The sequence below is a fragment of the Merops nubicus genome, unplaced genomic scaffold (assembly GCF_000691845.1).
Source record: "Merops nubicus isolate BGI_N331 unplaced genomic scaffold, ASM69184v1 Scaffold31155, whole genome shotgun sequence".
Taxonomy (NCBI): Eukaryota; Metazoa; Chordata; class Aves; order Coraciiformes; family Meropidae; genus Merops; species Merops nubicus.
This window is the reverse complement of record NW_008608107.1, coordinates 2224-22774: the sequence shown is the minus strand read 5'-3', so window position 1 is coordinate 22774 and position 20551 is coordinate 2224. Positions and strand designations below refer to the sequence as shown.

The window sequence follows — 20551 nt, the reverse complement described above, 5'->3', positions numbered from 1 at the left end:
AGGTTTAGCAATTTATACCAGCTCAGAGACAGCTGAACTACTCATTGAACTGTGGAAGGCTTGCACTCTGATTCCTCAGCACAGCTAGGAGTTGCTGCTGCTACTGTCTCAAATGCAGTTTAATAAGGCATGTTAACTCACACATTGGAAAAGTAGTGTAAAAGCTCCTCTTTTCCCTCTTGCAGTTAACATTCAGTACTGTTTATTACATATTTTATAAAAAGAAGTTACGATATTTTTACATTCAATCACTGTAATAGCCAGAGTAAAGGAAACTATCAGATTCTAAATTAAAGACAATTCTGGAGATATGCACACTTGCACAGATACACACAGCCCACACATATGTGTGTGTATGTGCATATATATATATATATATATGTAGAGATATAGATATATTTTATATGTATTTCTTTTAAATCACATCTGAGAATACAGCATGGAATATCTTCACTCAGCTCCTCTTTCACCAGAGGACAGGATTGTCCAGTTTGGAAAAACCAGGTTCTTTTCTAAGGTCCATGTAGGTTCCATTGCTCACCCAAGAGTCATCGCTGGATTTCCTACCAAAGATGAAACAAACGTCTTAAATGTAAGGCTTATATTTTCCACACATGCTGTGTAATACTATGCACAGATGCCAAATCCAGCCCATGAACCGGGTGCAGTACAACTCACTGCAGCCTCCAACAAGGCAACAGGGTTGGAGAGTTGAACTGGTATGTCTGCACTGGGCCTTGGAGATGCACCCCAGTAGCCTCGTGCACAACTGAGATCAACACTCTTTAATTCAGTCACCTGCCTGTGCTTAGCACTTAAAAGCTACAATCCAGGTTAATTTCATGGTCTCAAATGCAGCTTGGAGTGGAAATTTCCTTTTTACTTCTCCAGTGAAGGCTCACCACAATTATTGCATACAGACAGCCTATAGTGCTCAGTCAAGAGGCCAGACTCAGGGCACTAGGTACCATACACTGAAGGAACCAGTCTGCTTTTAATCTAGTGTGCAACATTTTTGGCACAACAGCTAATTATTATGTTAAATAAATCAAGTCTTGTGATTTGTTGAAGAGAGAAATCAGTACTGAAAAGCCAAATGCCCAATTCCTGTCTAGTCTAACACTGGATAACACTTTTGCTATACAGTAATTAAATTCTGTTATTTAACTCTACAGCACAAATCTCAGTTTTCAAATCCTCATTGTGAGGATTCAATTCCTCATCCTTATTCCCAATTCTCATTGTGAATATACAGTTATGAAGTATTAGACTTTGCCTCTATCCTGCTGGAAGCAACATTGGCTTCTCTTTAGTAAATGTGATTGACATGTGATGAGTTAGCTCACCAGGCTGTCAGACATCTAGTAGTCTGAGCCATTCCATTTTCGCACCTATTTGCACCTAGTTTAAATGTTTGTGTTCCTCTGAAGTACAGTACCTATCTATCCAGAAAAAACACTGGATCTAGGATATGTTAGCTGTGATACCTAGGCTCATTGAATGTTCACTTTTGCTCCAGCTCTTTCATTGCAGGAGAACAGGGAAGCTGGAGGGCAAAAGGCCACATCCTCATTAGCATTCATTTTTCTTTTGATGGCTGAAGTCTTCTGTTAATTGATTTACAACAGGAAGAAATAAAGTGCTCTCTGAATGATAATTCTTTCCCCACGAAACAGGGGAATCATGTTCAAAAATAACCCTGGAAATGAAAGGATCCAACTGCACACTTCTGCACCAGGCAATCCTCCTGAATTCAGGAAAAGTTCAGCAGAGGTAATTAAGCTAAATCCAGCTACTTCACCTTGCTTGAAAGAATCAGAGATGTTGCATTTACTCAGGCAAATTCAAATACAGACTAAATATCAGTCACCATCAAGGCAAAAAAAAAAATTAGAAAGAAATTCTGGGATACACTAATGAATAAAGCAATATATAATTCTGAGTTTTAATTGAGTTTGGAGTGTTCTACATAGCCAAAGTACAAAAATCAAGAATACAGAAGAAACCTGGAAAAAAACTGGAGCCCACACTATGGCAGTTTGTAAAGAATTACAATAAATTATATGCTAATTATTATATAGTACCTGAAAAATCTAGGCTGATGCTCTAGATTGTTTTCCTCCAGCACCTTTCGTCGTTCTCTCTGTAGCTGCTCGATCCTCTGCTTTTGTATTTCAGCTCCTTCAATATTCCCTTCTTCTAGAAATCTGTAACACCAGCAGTGATAAGAGACAAGTAGTGCCCCTGTCCCCTACCTACACCAGGTCCTCTAGAGCTCCAGGATCTCATCTTTACAGCGGGTAGTTCAGTGTTTGAAAGATAAACAGCTACATGTGCAGACAACTGCCCTATCAAAAAGCACTTGAGGAAAAGTAGCTCTCATAAGAAGCTCAGAATCATTGTTATATTCTTTTACTTCAAAGTTAGCAACAGTAGAAATTCCACTGCAGAAGGAGGTTTCAAGCATGTCGGGTTTTGGCTATTCAAACACAGTATGCTCAATATCAAGTACCTGAAGTACTGAAGTTTTAACATCTTTGGAAAGGAAGTTATCTAGAAGCATCCAAGAGCCAGCTTTAGGAGACACTATTCCATAGTGACTGGACCATCTCTTGATAAGCAATTAAAATGTCTGCTTCAGATGCACATTAATGTGGAAACAGAAACACACTGCAGGTATCTACACAAAATAGTCTGAGCTTAGGGTAAAGTAAGTATACAGAAGATTAAGAACTATTTGAGGAAAATATGTAAGCTTCTTACCTTTGGTCTGGCCTAAAACGTGTATCAGTGGGTGGGAGTAAAGATCTAGTTTGCATGTCCAGTTCATTTAACTCCAGTGCAAACTGAGTAAATCCATACCACTGTTCATAATCTTTAGGCATTGGATCTACAGAAGAAAAGAGGATATTCAGAATTCCAATACTATTATCTTTAGAAGGAAAATTCCAAGCTCCCATCAGTCACTTGTTCATCTCTGAACCATGGTCACAGTTTTGGGGGAAGAAGAGTTTTTTATTGATGGGACAAAAGACGACATCCCCCTTGATAACTGCACTGCAACAAAACAGGTTCCTCTTCTCTCAGCTGCATCAGAGCACAGCTGCGATGGCAGCCATGCAATTATCATAGTGCTTCTCAAACTACAGTACATAAAACCCCACAGGCTTGAGAGTAGTTCAGATTTGGCTGGCATTACAGAACTGAGTTTTGTGGGCTATCCTCCTGTGTTTAATACATGAAATACACACACATTCTCTACACAAAAAGGAGGGTTTTTTTCTTTCCCTCTCCCCTGCCCCCTTCCTTTTAGAGTCCTCAATAACCACTTTGTACACAAATATGAAAATGAGAGAGAATGGAAAAAACAAGGAATCCATGGGATTAAGTTCTTCATATTATTTAAGTTAAATAATTTATTCTTCTTGTCTAAATTTTAAATGCTTGGGAAAAAAAAATCCAAGAGTCTATACAGAAATAAAAAGAAGTTGCGGCCTAATAAAGGCAGGAAAATAGTAAGCTTATTCAGAAGCAGATCTTAAGTTCTGTAGCCATTCTGATCACTAACTTGCTCTCCATATGCAGTTTGAAGATGAAGGTGTCCCACAGTATAAACTTTCATGCCACTTCCCAAAGAGCCGATGCACAACTTTCCCGGCTTTATCCATGACACTGCCTTCAATCTCATGTGCATTTGGATTCCAATACTTTGCCTAAAATTAAAAGGAACAAGGGGAAAGAAGGTGCATAAGAGATCAAGTGTGAGTGGTTTTGCCATGTCAGTAGCACCATGATGTAGAGTGGTTTTCTGAAATGAAAACTATTCGTTTAAGTATGCAACAATATCATATGCAAAAAACTGCTGTGAGTACTATATATCAACGCTGAGAATTGTGGTTAGGGTTTTTTTTTTTTTTTTCTTCTTTAGGAGCAGTACTACTAGGTGAAGCATAGCTGACCTTGAATTTTGCCCAGTGACAAATAACACTGACTCCTGACTGAATTATCTACATCTTCCCCAAACCTGCAGAAGTGGAAGAGGAGGAACTGATACAGTAATCTCCACTTTAGATAATTTACAATATCAGAGGTGTAAGATCTGCAGGCTTTCAGTCTTTAAAATGTGAACTTTAAACATCTACTGCAACTCTTCAAATACATTACAGTACTTTCAAATAAGTATTTGGGGAAAAAAAAACCGATAAATCATCCTAATGCTGCTTAGAAAACACGGAAGTGTTCAGGAAAACAAATAAGAGAAGGAAAATCCTACTGCTGGGCATGCCATGCTGCACAGGTATGCTGAAGTACTTCACTTGTATCTGTATGGTCTGCTTCTCTGTAAAGCACAGACTTTCTCCAGCACTCACACAGAAAATGCAGGTTAAGGTAAGTCTCCTAGCATGCGTTGCTAAAGTGTTTCTCAGGTTAGAAATGTTGGCATCATTTTAGGTTTTCACTGATTTTCCTTTACTAGGAAGAAGTAATCTATTGCAACAACCAAATTTTAACTTCAGTTATAAGAGCATTTCCTGAGGAAACCATATCTTGATGCCTTCTATTGAAGGAAAAGCTTTGAGTAACACCACCACCTCTCACTTAAACTCCTCAAGTAGCTACAAAGTAGGAAAGAGCATTGGGTGAAGGACTCGGCATGAGCACTCCTTCTACAGTTGCTGAATGAATGCAACCACGGCACATGCCACTGGGTTAGCAGGAGGCATGTGGTAAACCACTGTCAGTAGCACCTTGTGCCTATCTCTCTCAAATACAGAATAGGTTTTTCATCATTTCCTGCTTTCCTTTCCTCAGGATACTTTTCTGTATCTCCAGAGGAATCACCCAAGGAAACTGTTAGTTCTCTTTCTTGTCTGGCTCTGCCTCGTGAGTGACAGTTCCTTCAGAGTTAAAGTTCCTCAAAGAACGACAGGTAATTACAAGAGAAGTAGAGGAAAATACAGCTTGTAAGCAGTTCTACTGAGCTTCACCAGAGAGCATCCACCCACTGCTATGTCTGTTAGAAAAGGTACTGCCAACATTCCTGTGATTACTGCTGTAGTTACCTTTATGAAAGTCAGTTTGCAGTGGCAAGTGTCATTGTTAAGATTTTTGATGATGATCTCTCCATAGTGTTCAATCCATCTTTGCCCACTTAAGATATTATGGATGCAAGATGTCACCTTGTTCCATGCAAAATGGTCTTTAAAACTGTAAGAAAAATACACACAAGAAAAATTTCATGTCATGTTCAAATGAGCTCATAAACTTGTGGAAAAAAAAAAAAAAAAAAAAAATCAGAGAACTTGATCAGAAAAAATCCACATTTTTTTTTTCCCCCTGGAATGTCTCATCTTCTTGTCCCACACTTCAAAAACAAACTGTATGACAATAATCCTGTCTCCCAGAAAACCCTTTACACTTCAGCTATAAACTTTAGTCTTGAATTGAGTTTTGTTTCAATTTACTTGTCTCTCTTTACCAGTTTTAAGTTTCCAAAAGTAATCATTCTGATGCCTTCTACTGGCTGAAACGTCCATTTCACAGTTTGCAACACAGTGGCAACTGAAAACAAGGAGGTGGTCCACCAGAGTCATAGAAGACATTAAGTGGAACGAACTTGGCTCAAGTTCTCAAGGCTGAGCCTGTGTGCATGCTTCAGGCACGAGCAGAAGTTCTCACCAGGTAGCTCAAGATGCAGTTGTACACAGGAAGGCAGCAGATAGGGGAAGATGAACGAGTACCAGTAGGTATTTAACCTTTAACAGTTAACCTTTTAGCAAAAAAGTGAATGTTCGTATAAAACAGCTTATCAAGAAAATGAAAGTCTCATGAAAACATGTATTCTACAGTTTGTTCTGGGTATTAATAGCTAAACCATTCCTGGTAAGGTAAAGGGCAAACGTAGAAAGCACCAGTTTCCCCACAGCAACTGCCTTGCACACAGCCCATGAGGATATTAGAAACTTCCCTCACCTCCCTTAACCACTTGCTTTCACTTGCTGCACTGTAAGGGTATGCACAAGGACAGTTTCTGCAGACTAGCAGGTATGTGGCCAGTTTACCCCACAGTAACTTGTTTACTTGCCCTTACCTGCAGGTCACGTGCTTCATCATGCACACTAATCTATTTGCTCCAAAAATAACCTTAAAACTAATGCTTCGCTTTTGCCTTTAACCCCAGTACCATTTTTGTGGCCAATTCTATGTCAGACACGCAGGGATACAGAACAGACCACATATGAACCAGATTATTCTCCCGTGCATCAGCCCACCATGGGCCTAATCTTCAGTTTAATACAGCCTATCTTGTTCCCATCTGGATGGACGTGGCTCCAGTGTGTGTGAGCACGTCTGTGCCTGTGGGCCAACAGCACTGCACGACTGCAGCACTTACGCTGGAAGAGTCACGTGTGTTGTACCGACTGGAACAATTTCCATGGACTTTCCCCAGAATTTGTTTTTCCATCGTACATCTGAAACAAGAACGAAAAAAAACCAAACAGGCAGGTTTAGTTACAGGCATGAGTGAATCAATCTATTTATGGGTTCTACTTTAGTTTCAAGAATTGCAAAATAACAGAGTGCAACGTAACAGAAGTGTTTAAGGAATGCTGTGGACCTTCAAATGTGTGTGTTTGGGTTTTTTTTTTTTTTTTTTGTTTTGTTTTTTTTTTTCTCATTACATTATAGGTTATTTAAATAGCAAATTAACAGAGGTTCAAAAGTCCTCTCTCCAAAATTTTCAGAAGAGAAGAATTTGGATAAGCTATAGACAGCACGAATTTCTCTGCAATTCAGTTGCTACTGAATGCAGACATTTCCAAAAACAAAAGCAGATTTTAAAATACAAAAATATAGCAACTCAGAACATCCCCAGTGAAGAAGCAAGAGACTGTTTCAAAGGGCACACAATTACAGAGGGATTTAGTCAACTCCCTCTGTAAGTTTAAACGGCCCTTTAAAATCTTGTCTGAATCACAGGAAGACCTGTCCAAGTCTCACATCATGTCTCAAAAAAAAAAAAAAACCTCACCCTGCTGAGTTTAAGAGTTAAAATGCATTATCAGACTGTGTTATGTTCTATATTCTCATAAATGGCAAAGCAGTCCCACAGAGATCAGTACCTGGGAAACATCTTGGGAACCAGTGTGCAACTTGATCATGCAAAAATTTTATGACAGCAAAGAAAAACAAAGTGTTATTTCCAAACTATGCTCTGACTACTTAGCACAGATGCTGTAATAGCTGGAACCTTCTATTTTGCATTCCCACTGCTCACGTGTCCACACCCGTTTGCAAAAGCAGTCAGCTTCACACATTGGGGAAAACCATTTCCAAAATAACTGTCCCTGTCAGAACTCAGTCTTCTGGCCCACTAGAGATGATCAAGAGATTTCTTGATGGTGAAAAAGACGAACTAAAGTCAGTATCTGGAGGGATGACTGCACTACTCTGGCAGTGTTGCTGAGGACTGTCTCCTTTTTGGCTGAGGAGATAATAGTAAATGAAAATGTCTTTGCACACAGAAAGAATTTACCTCATTGACAAGCTACCTTTGTGATTAATTTGATGTTAATCTTTCCACACTAATTAATATAGCCCCATAACAAGAGGCCTCAGTATTTACAAACTGCTTTTGCATTGGAAAAAAGAATTGTCTAGATCTCACATGAGCTCAGCTAAGTATATCGAAAACTAAATCAGACCCTCAAACCCTGTAGTACCCCGAGTCTCTTGTGCTTATCAAGACCCAATCTCAGACTCTCTCACTGACAAATTCTCAGCTCTCATTTTTACAGAAGAGATTTTTCTCTAAACGCACACGTTAATATATTTGAGTGATAACCATTGTCAAGATCTGTTAAATCAGTCTCATCAGTTTTAATTAAGACAGGTTGCTATCAAATCTTCTTTATACATTTTTCAGTTACTGACTAAAATTTTGGTAATCTTTGCTTTTTTTTTTTTCAACGAAGAACAAAAGTACTATTGTCTCAGTATTTATTTACAAAGCAAAGAATTATACTGAATAATGAAACCCTGACTAATGACAGAGTTCTCATTTCTGCTCAGTACAGCTCCATCTGTCATAACTATAATCAAGTCAGCAGAGAATCACAACAGAATTAAAGGTTATAATATGGCTACATTGTGAATTGACAAACCTCAGGGTGAAGGATTTTAACTAAGTTAAAAGGCATAGTTATGGTCTGTCTACACTCCAAAAACATCTAACCACACAGGTACTGCGACTGGCTGACATCTTCACCACCATTACACAGCAAACAAAGTTCCAACACACTTCTTTTGAAACACAATGTTAGTAGTGAAACAGCACAAAATCTTACATACTGTAATAAAGCCAGCAGAGAAAGACAAGGTAAACATTTATCTTTGCTGTTTTGCTCATTTTTTGGCATATTTTCAGAACAGGTTTACAAGATCTGCCAAGGCTCAGGATTTAACTTGTAGTTTTTCAAGGTGTGCTCTAGCTTCTTTGTTTGACAAATAGCTTGAGGTATAACTCTTCTTTACTAAAGAACTCCCCTGCCAAAACAAACCTGATTTTAAAGAAACGCAGATATTTGCACATGAAAAGAATAATCAATTACTGTTTTTTAAAATAAATTCAACACTTTTATAATGGCAGAACATACAAGAAGCAGGCAAGTAAGTATAGACTAGCATTTCTTAAAGTCATTCTAATACAATTTAAGCAGGAAATTTCACCTTTTCCCAATTTCTGGATATTTCATGTTAGACGTACAATGAAAATATCATGAACACTGTAAAAATAAATGATAGACTAAAGAGTTACCTTGCCAAAAAGCAAAATTCACAGATTCAGCATGGCATGCAGAAATAGGTGGATGGTGACTGACCTAATAAGACATGAAAGGGGGGAAAAAAAAAAAAGATGGACATATTACCACTTGAACAGTCATTTTAGTTTGGGTTACCCCCCCCCCCCTTGTTTTTCATTCATATATGACATTTACAATTCAAACACTTTCCTTTTGCAGCTGTGTCCTGAAGGGGGAGTCAGTGGGATTAATAAACTACTGCAACCTAAGAAGCATTGAAAGAAACAGGAAGCACTTATTTTAAAAGGCCTGTGAATTTTGTTCACTGAATGAAAATTTAATTATATATTTTGTACACTGTCTCTATGGTGATAATTACATTTACCCTTAGGACCTCTTAATGTATCAGCAGAAGCCACATTTTGAGCATGCAGACAAAAATAAAAATAAATTAAAAAAAAAACCCAAAGGGCCAAACTCTTCTGTGTAGTAAATACCCACAAAAGCCTATGATGGAGGAGACAGTGGTCAGCATCTCTGAAGTGGCCATGGGTGAAGAAATCAAGCCATGAAATTACATCTAGCAACCCCTGCTACTGCTCTAGTGACACCCCAGGTGTTTCTAGTGCAAAACTCACCAAGCACACTGCATTTGTCAGCTTTCAGCAATAGCACATACAAGAATTGGGGCAACCACCAAAGCAGCGAGAAAGGACTGTGAGCAAGTAGCCAGATACACAGCGTAGGCTACTAGAAGGCAATAGTAAATAATAAAGTAACTGCTCAACGTGAAAGCAGCCACCCCTCCTTGGCTGTAAATTCTCCACTCTGCGTGAACACAGCTAACAACTGACCAGGACCAACTCTTTGATGTGTTTTTATTTTCAAGTCAAATTGCTATTTTCCACTAGGAATTTAATTTCTTAACCACCTACATGGCTCAGCTTTCTCCACTGCTACTCATTTTGCAAATCTGTTATCAGGCGTTTTTTTCTGCAGGCATCCAGTTGCTTACTGAACTTCCTCTACTTGGTTTAAAAAAAAGACAAAAGTACTAATTACTCTCAGATATGCCCTAATCCTACAAGAGCTACACTTCTCTCACACACACTGTACCCAGATTAACCCCAGATGTCACTGTAATTCACAGGTTAAATTTAGCCCTCACTTAAACTGTTATGATTCCAGGGTAAGGTCATGGTGCTAAGTAGAGTTATTCTATACTCATTCTAGTAATAGAACAGAATCTCTGTTATTTTATACATTTTGCCTATCTGTTCCATGGATTACATGCTATCTGTACTAACAAATTACCTAGAGTAAGCATCAAAATGTTTGCACAAGCAATGAGCAACAGCTCTTGATGCAAACATTTAGTACTTGCAACCTGCATGAGATTTCTTTCCTTCTACACTGCCCTCCCTTCCTAATATCCCTCCACTCCATACTATTACAGTAACTTTACCACTCTATAAACTCACATCACTTATTGCACATATTAGAATAATACTTGTTAACAACCCAAGCCCCCTCATGTATTAAAATTACTCTTTAGAGAAGATCAGCCTTTGTACTGATTTATCCAATATTCAGGGGAAAATCTCTTTAATTCAATCTAACATTAAGGTCAGTACCAACCTTTATTCACCACTTAGTTATTCCAATTTGCTGTTACACTGGTAACTGCAGTGTTCTATATACATCGTCTTAGAACTCAAGCAACACAATGAAGAACCAGACACACTACTTGAACTTTAGATTTGGATCTTGCTTTGACTGTTTTACTTTTTTTTTCCCCCTCCTTATTTTTACTCTTGCATGTGACATTTCCCAAGACTAAGGAAAGATCACACAGCACTCCTTTTTGTCTGTTATGAAACAACGTACACAATGTTGTATCTTCAGAAGTAGTCAAAATCACTTTTTTCCTAAAAGAAGCCTCCTAGAAGGCTTTATCTGGTCAAATTTCTAGGCTGCACAACCTTGCCCACTGAACATTTTTTATTCTTTCTTTTTTGTTATGTCTAGACAGAACAAAACAGCTTTCAATCATTACTTCTTACTCTTACTTAAATCTTATCATTAAATCTTACTCTGCTAGGCACCAGATTATTTAACTTTTATCTCTTTTCAACATAACAAGCTTAATTTTAGTAAACTGGCTGCTTTAAACTTAGTATTTTTCACCCATACTTAATAATTATTCTCCTGTTGGGGAATAATTTTTATAAACACAATCGTACTTTGATGTGTTGTATACTTCCTTCACCTACCAAGCTGTGGTACCAGAAAGGCTTAGCCCACAGAGTATTTGGACAGGAAGCAGGAAGATCCATGGTGCCATAGAAAATACTAGTGGTTGATTGGCTGAAGAAATGTACTTGGTATAAAAGAAGACATTAAAAAGCTGAGGTAGTGTTGTTAATGACCACACACAAAAGAAAGCGACAAGGATGTGAGCGCTTGTTGCAGCCCCCATCAGATTTCAGCCAGGGGAACTGCGCCCTACTTAACCGAGTTCTCTGGCTACGGGAGCAGGCAGCCTGCCAGCCTTTGCTCGAGTGCCAGCTGTTGGTCATCTTGTTCCATCCCAAAGTCCACAGACCTCCCTCAAAACCCAATTCTCTTCGGTTTTTTTCTGCAATATCCCTTGAGTTTTGCTCAGCTCAGGTTATATAAAGTAATTTTGTATTTTGCTGTTAATTCCAGAGGATTCCAGCCGTGCATTTAGAATCAAGCAGTGTATCAAGTAGCAAACCTAAGGGCTGCAGCAGACCGTACCTGTTCTGCAAAGAACTGGAAACCCTTATCTTCACGAATACATTCATAGGTTTCTCCAAGCACAGGGTTAAAGGGTTTACTTCCAGCTCGGTAGTAACTAGACGCATACACAGAGACTGCAAATGCAGCTATATACACCTGGGAATAACAGAGGTGAAATTTTGATTAATGAGTTTACCACAGCCATGCACAGTTTTGCTATACATAGATTTAACAGAAGGAAAAAAAAAAAAGTTTTATTCTGACATCAGATCCTGTATTTTTCCCTATCATTTGCAGACTACAAACAAGTATGTCTCCTGCAAGTTAAGCACTAGCTCCCACATTAGAGAGTTATTCAGTTTTCTGAGCGTCATTCGAGGGTCCAGGAATGGAATTATTTGGGTCAAATGCTGCAACTTTCATCAACTGAAAGCAGCATTTCTGAAAATGGTTTGAAATAGCTTAGCATTCTGCAATGCAGTTCAAAGCAGTAACCTCAAAAACCACTGGTAAATTTTGTATTATAACTGGCTTTTATAGTTACAGTCTGTGATTCTATGGATCTACCAACTATCTTTTTCCTAAATGTGGCACAGGAAGTATGAGATGATTTTTCACTAAGTTTGCTATTTCTAATGCAGTTTGAATTGAATTGCCTTTTATCTATTCTGTGCTATTACCTAAACATGAAACTGTGCCTAGTTATGCCTGAGACACAGGTAACCCTGCCAAACTTTTGCAGTCAACTCAAGCCTAATTCCCCCTATGCCAGAGGAATTAGCACTTCAGGTTGTTTCATTTTTGTCTTTTTTCGTTCCCTTTACCTCATATTGTGGAAGTGTAGATGCTTTCCTCTCACAGTCTCAGAAATCCACTTCAGAATGGCTTTTTATGAACTACTGCAATTACTATGCCACAGCTAGCATTAATTTTGCCTCAGGAATTTCACAAAGGCAAAGAATACTCCATTTTGAGGCAATTTCTAGAAACTCTGGTAGGGGTAAAAAGCTTCTTTTCACTCGCACACAAACAACTACTGCTAATTTCCTTTTCCTTTTAACATATGGTCTCAAGAGGAAACAACAAGCTCTGCATCAAACCCCCCAGTTAATAGCCACACCCTCTGTCTTGAGAACAGACACGAAACTCTAACACTTGCAGAGTGTCAGACTGCAGCGGGAGGCTTTCCAAACAGTATACCATGACTATTTTAATCTTATTTTAAGATAAGATGTGTTGAGTTGAAAAAGCTTAACTCAGTTTAAGAGCCAATCTATAGCTTCCATTTTCGAAAATATAGTTTTTAATCCTTTATTTACAGGCTTACATATTAAGCAGCTCTTGTGCACATGGAAGCAGAACAACTGAAAAACATTTTTCTCTCGTTCTTTTGCCAAATGCTGAATTCAGGGTTCTGCGCTGGCAGAAGATAACACCATTATTGTACCAAACATACATTCATATCACCCAGTTTTTGACATCTTGAACATTCTGGATCAACTCCAAAATTTCACAAAACCAGTTAATAAAACAAATGGAGTTCATTTACTTAATATAAAGGTATCACAGTAACGTCAGGCCGGGAGACACAGCATATATGCACAAATGTGTTACCAGATTAGCTGCCCTTAAGAAAAGATAGATTGTAGCCTTCATACTCAAGGGGGAAGTATATTAGCTCAACTCCCCTTTTTGCTGTGAATTTTCCATCTTACAGAGCAAAAGCTGAAAATCAGAACTAACCTACTTATTTTTTTAATCTTGCAGGACAGCAGTGTACTTGATACCTCCTGACAAAACAATAGAACTTATGCAGAAGAGTCAAGAACACTGAGTACATATGTACAGATACGTGTGGAAGGTGCTCTCTCAGCTGAGAGAGAAAAACAGAACAGAACACCTTCATTTCTTTGACAGACTGCTTTTACATTTACTGTATTCTAATTGTATTGAATGTTATTAAGTATTTAGAACAACATATTTACCATCCGCTCAAATGGGTTTGGTGTATGTGCTGCTTTATCTAGCAGCTCGCTGTACTCCAGCTCCTCGCAGAGACGCTGAAGGGTGTTAAGTGGCTCATTTAATTCCACAGGCATGGCCACTTTGGAGAGATCCTTTCCTATGTTATTTCTCAGGATATTCCATAGGCTGATGTTACTTGTATTAGGACATGGAGCTGGTAAACATGTCCTCCGTTTAGAATTGCATCCAATGCCACTTTCAGAAATACAGTCTGCAAAGGAAGGAAGAAAGTGGCAGAACAAGTCAATTCACTGTTTACTTAGTTTCATCCTCTTTGTAAACATACATCTATCTTTTCTTCTGTCAAAACTTCCTTCCACCCTCAGTTCATTTAAGTATTTCACTTTTGGATTGAAGCCTGTTATAAAAATTAAAAAAATAAAAAAGAAGATTTTAAATTCTATATGTTAACAGAGGTAAATGCCAGGTACAAAAGATGCATTATCCTTAAAGTCTATAAGAAAGGCTCAGGCTTTCCACTGAATTTGAAAGAGTAAATATTATAACTCTTTTATTTGTAACAGAGATGGATTTCTATCTGCTTAAGGGACATAAAGCCTCCCTCCTTGACAGCACTTCAATTAAGTTGACACTTCTTGGAAAGCAAGGCGTAACTTACAGATCCAAGCATAATAAAAACTCCTACCTATCTTTTCCTACTTTTTTGAATACTCCTACCAGGGAAATTTACTGCCTCACAGATTTATATTCAGGCTTTTCTACAGTGCTCTCAATAATGTTTAGCATTTAAAAAAAATAAGCCATGTTAGCTTTTAGATACACCCAAATATTGATGAAGAAATGGCCTGTTTTAAAGGTGGAAATGCTGAAACAACTGTGGAGCTATAGGTTTGCTAAAGATTTAAAAAAAAAAAAAAAGTTGTGTCAAGAGTCCTTGACATGAATATCTGAGGTCTGTTGCTATGTCAACACAATCGGAACAGGATAAATAGTCCTAAGGGTGCCATGAAACGATTTGTGGCAGGATCAAAATAGAGCTACAAGCTTCTGCAACAGGCACTAGTCTGATTATATCGCTTAGCTGGACATCAATCTCATTTCAGAGAGGAATAAGGTTCCCAGTACAAGAACATATTTTATCTTTACATGTCCTTAGAAGCACCTAGGAAGCTCCTACCCTAGAACCAATTACCACTTGAAGACATTCAGGTATAGCCCCTGTCTGTCAATCCCTGTTCTCATCTAGCTTTCCTCATCCAGCTTTGTCTTGGAGTTAAAAGAGCACCAGGCACAGCACATCTCTCCTGTGCAGCACATGCCCAGAGAATCACTGCCCTTGACTGCAAGTTTCAGCCAACATACCAGTATTTCCTCTGCTGGTCCAGACATAAGCATGGCATCAGCAGTGCTTCCAAGAGTGACAAAGTGCAGACAGCCACAAGGGCTAACTCCTCCATCACAGCCATGTATTCTAGCCCCTGCCTCAGATGAAGGTTTTCAAGTGTAATCAATAGCCTCAAAGTTTTGAGGATGAAGTTTCCATCTTTCCTGCCACTCACAAACAAGAAGTCCTGATATCTCATCTGACCAAGTTACTGTAACAAGGACAAGTGAACTGTTTGGAGTCTACTATCTATCTTTTTGCATAAAAATGTCATGGGCACTGTGAATAAAAAAAAAAAAAAAAATCTGCCTAAACCAATTACACAGTTAAGAGGTTGGCTCCTATACCTTCCCCTTTGAAGAATTTATTTAATGTCAGAAGAGGCCAAAAGGAAGGGTGTTCCCTTAGACACCTCAGGAACGAGGGAGTACCTGGCGAGAAAAGAATTAAATGCTAAAAAATTATCCTTGTTCCAAAGAGCTCTCTGAAATGAGATTGGGCTGTGTCCTTTGACAGCTTCTAAGTAAAAGCAGAATACTAATTGACTGAACTACATATTCTAGACCAGCCCATTAACATGGGTAAAACAGTGACAAAAAAAACAGGGGAGAAAAAACTTAGATACCCAGCTACCATATTTTCTGTACAGGGAAGTTTGCCCACCCCCATGAAAAAAAAAGCCCATGCAGTTCTGGTTTGCACAAGCTGTGACAAGAACCAGCAACAACATTGAAGGAGATTAAGAAATCTGACCTCCAGCTAGACTCAATGACTTTTAGAGCCAGACTAGACCATTATGATTACCTGGTCTGACCTTCTACATTTCAGTGGCCAGAGGATTTTATCATAGTCCCACAATTTATGGTTCAGCTAAAACCCTTTAGGAAAAAGACATCCAGTTTGCTATTAATGGGAGTGGCAGGTTGCCCAAAGCACAGAAATAGCAGGTACCAGAAGGAGGCATGTAGAGATACTGCTAATATAGCAGAGCTTCAGTGACAGTCTTTGTTACAGGAAGATGAACAGCCACAAACGTACAGTTTTCTAAAGTCCAGATCATGAGATAAATCAATCTGTACTCTAATCTGTATTCTTTCTTATCTTTAAAACAACAATAGAAAAATCTTCATTTTTAAAGAGTTACAGAATACAACAGATTGCCAGGCATATCAAACTATCCAAGTTCATAGGGATCTACTGGTCCTTGGAGATCTCAGGAAACAGCTGCTAGTAAGAAACCATTGTTCAGCACTTTTGAAGATAAAAATATATTGATAGAGTGGGAAGAACACTGTGGTTAGCTGAAAGGAGCGGAAGGCACAAAGCCAATTAGTTTGTTACTTTTAAAAAAAAACAAACCAACTAGGCCTTGCTGCTTTGAAAAAATCCTGTGGCCATAAAAGGAACTGAAAAGGAGTTGCACCAAAGAAGCCAACAAAATAGGTGCTTCACCATTCTCCTTAATCACTGGTGCCTAGGCCCTGTTAATCAGATTAGCCAGACTGTGCTGTTTTAAAACCAGTCTGAGGCTGTATGAGAAAAAACACAAGCTGTTTACATCTCAAAATCTGTAGAATCAAATTATTTCTAGTAAGAGAAGGGAAAAAATATACCTCCAAAAAGAAAGAAAATTCTCAAAACATGTTATAATAAAACACTGAACTTACCTAAAGTTTGCCTTTCATTCTCCAAGTCATTGCTTAGGTTATCTTCTGAAACATTATCGCTGATATCACTTACATAGGAGTCATCATCTGATACCTAAGTGTGGAGTGGGAAAATAAGCAAGATGCATCATTAAAATAACCCCAAATGCACATGAAAAATGTAACTTTCTGCTGCAATTATTGTTTTAACAGATTCTAACTGTTTCAGCTGTGTTTCAGTGTTACAACCAAGTGCTAAGAAGTCCTAAGAAGACACAACTGAGGTTGAGACATGATCGCTGAAAATTCAACTATTTTTGTGGAAATGTGCTTTGTCTTCTTGGCCCCACAGCTAAGGCTTCCCTCATGTCAAAAGCCAAAGTTTTTATGGAGTCAGAGAGGGGACAAAATGAGCTATTACATTTCAGTATGCATGACATCAGCCCCAAGGTTCCTATAGGTACCACAAGAACAGGTATGAATATGTTTCAATGATACAATTTCTTAAGCACCTGTGTAACAACTCAAGGTAGACAGTACAATACATGCAGTATCTGCATACTAGCTACCAAGTTGCCATTTGCCTCAGTGTGGACATAGAACCGCTCCATAAAAATTATTACATTTTACTGTGAAGAGACAATGACAATAAATAAATACATGCAGTGTATTAATTTCTAAATGACTTGAAAATTTTCATTTTCTGGCAGTCATCTGATGTGCAGGGAGCACTCAGAAAGACTACACGTCAAGTAGCAGATAAACTACATCTGAATGATGTCAGTCTTCATGTTCATACCTCATTTTCTGAAGAGCTGGCAGACAGCAGGACTTCCTGTGCATCAAAAAATTCTGTGAGAGAGTCAGCTATAGACAGTCTGCTTTCATTGGAGACCTGGTGAACCAGACCTCTGCTTTCTTCTCTTGAATTTTCCTGTTTAAAAGAAATACAGAGTTCTGAGATGCAAAGTACCACAAATGGCATTCAGGCATGCAATTCCACAGTCCTATAGCTTAAAGGGCTATAAAACACTGGAGAAGATTGCACATGCTCCTCTCCAAGTTAGTGAAAGGTAGCATGTATTTCTAAGAGGGATTTAAAACCAAAGTAAATCATCAAAAGAGAAGAACAAAAAGAAAGAAAGAAAAGCAATTCATATCCAATAAAACAGTTATGGTGCTGCATGTATTTTATCCCGATAAAGAAACAACCCAAAAGCTGATATTTGTGTGATTTAGCCAGATATACACAAGTGCATCCTCAAAAAGCCCACAAAAGAACACAACTCCCATCTCCTTACATTATATCCTCGATTAACATTCCCTTCTGATCTTTGCAAATGAATAAGACTTCTCCTCCAGAGTCTTGATGCAAAATTAATGCAAAAAGTAGTAGCACGCAAAATTCAGAGGAACAAAGTTGCTTTCTATATAAAAGCAATGTGTTCCTAGCTCTCTTCCTTCACTAGATAATTTTCTACAGTGTGCTTTGGAAAGCTTTCCTTCGTATCCACACCTGAGATAGCTCTCTTGTTAACCAAACCTAACATCATATCAAAACTATCTAAGTGGCGTTGCTTTTGCGGCTGCAGGTACACTTGGCTACCATGGAGATCTCAGTAACTCCTCCCATGGAAGCTCTACAGATCGTTGGCCTAAGTGGAGTTCCAAAAGATTGCCTAGCAAAGGTGATGTAACCAGTGAGACTTGATTCATTCTGAGGATGGAGTAAAAATGTTGGGGAACTCTGTGTGCTACTGCTTTCCCTGATAAGTCCCTCAGCACTAAGTAAAAGAGCTAGCTGGCCCAAAGGAGTGTATGAGCTGCTCTCAAGCTTTTCTGCATGAGATGCTTTACTAACTTGTAGCCATGACTGCCCTATCATACTTTTGGAATTGTAGTGGTTTACTTTCAGAACAACATAATGAGCAATCTAGCAAGTTTACAGTCAAATTGACAAATCATCTTTTCAAAGCTCTTCTGCTGGTATATTTTACTGCAGCATGGAGTGTTACTCAGTACGTGCTGATCATGATGACATGGTAACAAACGAAACTGTGGTACAAAAGACTTTTTAAAAAAATATACAGTAGCAAGAAAAGAGGAAACCTCAACATTGTCTCTTCTGTGGGAAAGCTGTTACACTAGCCTACAAGTAAAAAAAAGTAACTTCTCCAGTATGAGTGATTTCATCCTTAAATTCCATCCCAAACCACACCAGAAGGAATTTTTGAATGAAACCACTAAAGGATCATTTGAAAGCTAATATTGGTGTGTGGGGGGGGTGCGTGTGTATAGTGCAAGGAAGAGTTTCAAAAATAATCCACTGTCATTGCAAGGACCTCCACTAAATAAGAAAATAAATAACTCCTGAAATTAAACCCCAGTGCATTAATGCTTGTCTGGATAGCAGTTTAAGTGCTGTTCAGATTCTCATGGGATTAAATGCAAAAAGCTTTACAATGATCAACTACCTTAAAGGAAAAAAAACCCACACAAATCAAAAACAAATGAAGAGCTAAGTATGACTAGAACACAGCTCTACTAAACCAGAAGTGAACAGACAGAATGACTAAATTGTCTTTGAAAATAAAAGGAAATAATGTTACGTAAAAAGCCCAGCATTACATCCACTGAAGTTCTAATGAAAGATTCATAACACAAGCACAGCAGAAGTTTCTGTACGAGTTAACATTTAGGAAAATCCATCAGAAATAGCACAGTTCTTGCTTCCCATTAGCCCCATTATACACTTGTATTCTGCAGCAAGTGAAAAAACTGTCTGAACACCAGTACCTCTCAAACTGGCTACCTGGGTATGTAGAAGACTCCCTGGCTTTACACAAAGAAAACTAAATGGCTGAAAGGACGCTTGTACATCTCATTTATTTGATCCTTTAATTGAAATGTCTGATAGTTGTTCTAAAATGCATATAATCCACACTGGCTTTCAGCATTCCAGGCTAACAGTATTTAGACGAGCAACAAAGAACTACAGAGCTTGAAAGTTAACAAGGAAATAAGGGAGGGAGAAACAGTAGCAGGAGGGTGATGGTAACAAGGGAGCAGGTCTGTTCATGCCAAATGGGAAGTGGCCAGGAGGCGAGGGAGAACACCAGGAACCAGTAGCAAAAAGCAATGGAAGTGTGCTCAGGAAAACTGTTCACAAGGAAAGCCTTTCAAACCAAATTCTATAGAATGCATCATCAGAAATTACTCAGAACCATGACAGCAGACTCGTTTTACCAACACAGTACACCACAGTGGAGACACGAAGACCGGGACAAGATGCAGCTATGCAGCACTGTCTAGATGTAGGGGCTTGAGGAACACACATCACTGAAAGAGGAAATCCATACCCACCTTCACCAAATCTGGACTTGATTTTGCATTAGATGCTGAATCAAGGATCATAGATTCGGTATGTATTCTGCGTAACCGGTCTTTAAGATCTGTGTTTTGTGCTATTGCCTGGAATATTTAACAAAAATATTGGGGACATAAAGTTCTCTCAACTAACGAGTATGGCTTTACAGTGTAGAGAGGGGTGAAAAGTATTTAAAGTGCAGTATAAAACACCACTAGCACATGACTTATTACCAGTTCAGCAAATCATTTATTAGAAATTCTTCAAGACTTTTCCCTTCTCTCTCAAATTAAAACTATTCTTGTTCATTGTGAGGAAAACGATAAATGGGAAAAAAAAGAGCCAAAGATAGCAAGGTTATTTCAAGCTACCAGGTTTTGCAAACTGATAATTATAAATTAATTTTCTGCATATTTTTCTTTTCAAGCTCCCTCCCTTCACCCCCATCTCCCGTCTTGCCACATCCAATAACATTTCATTTCCCATCATCCTGATACACTGACAATTCCCTTTGCCTTCCACTGACAGAGAACTAAGATTTAAATTCAGACAGATACAATTTGTGTCCTCTCAGCTTAAAATGGCAATGATCAGAATAAAA

General features: G+C 38.5%; 1 protein-coding gene across 1 annotated transcript; it reads right to left on the bottom strand.

Annotated features, from left to right (window-relative positions):
* Window positions 1–466: 466 nt before the first annotated feature.
* Window positions 467–20054, bottom strand: OSBPL3 (oxysterol binding protein-like 3; the record flags this gene model as incomplete). Its single annotated transcript, XM_008940177.1, has 12 exons — window positions 467–563; window positions 2085–2207; window positions 2764–2890; window positions 3569–3713; window positions 5064–5208; window positions 6395–6473; window positions 8819–8882; window positions 11586–11723; window positions 13553–13803; window positions 16605–16698; window positions 17383–17517; window positions 19947–20054. Coding segments are annotated over 12 exons (1506 nt in total), but the record flags the coding sequence as incomplete, so codon positions are not given.
* Between the last annotated feature and the right edge of the window lie 497 nt (window positions 20055–20551).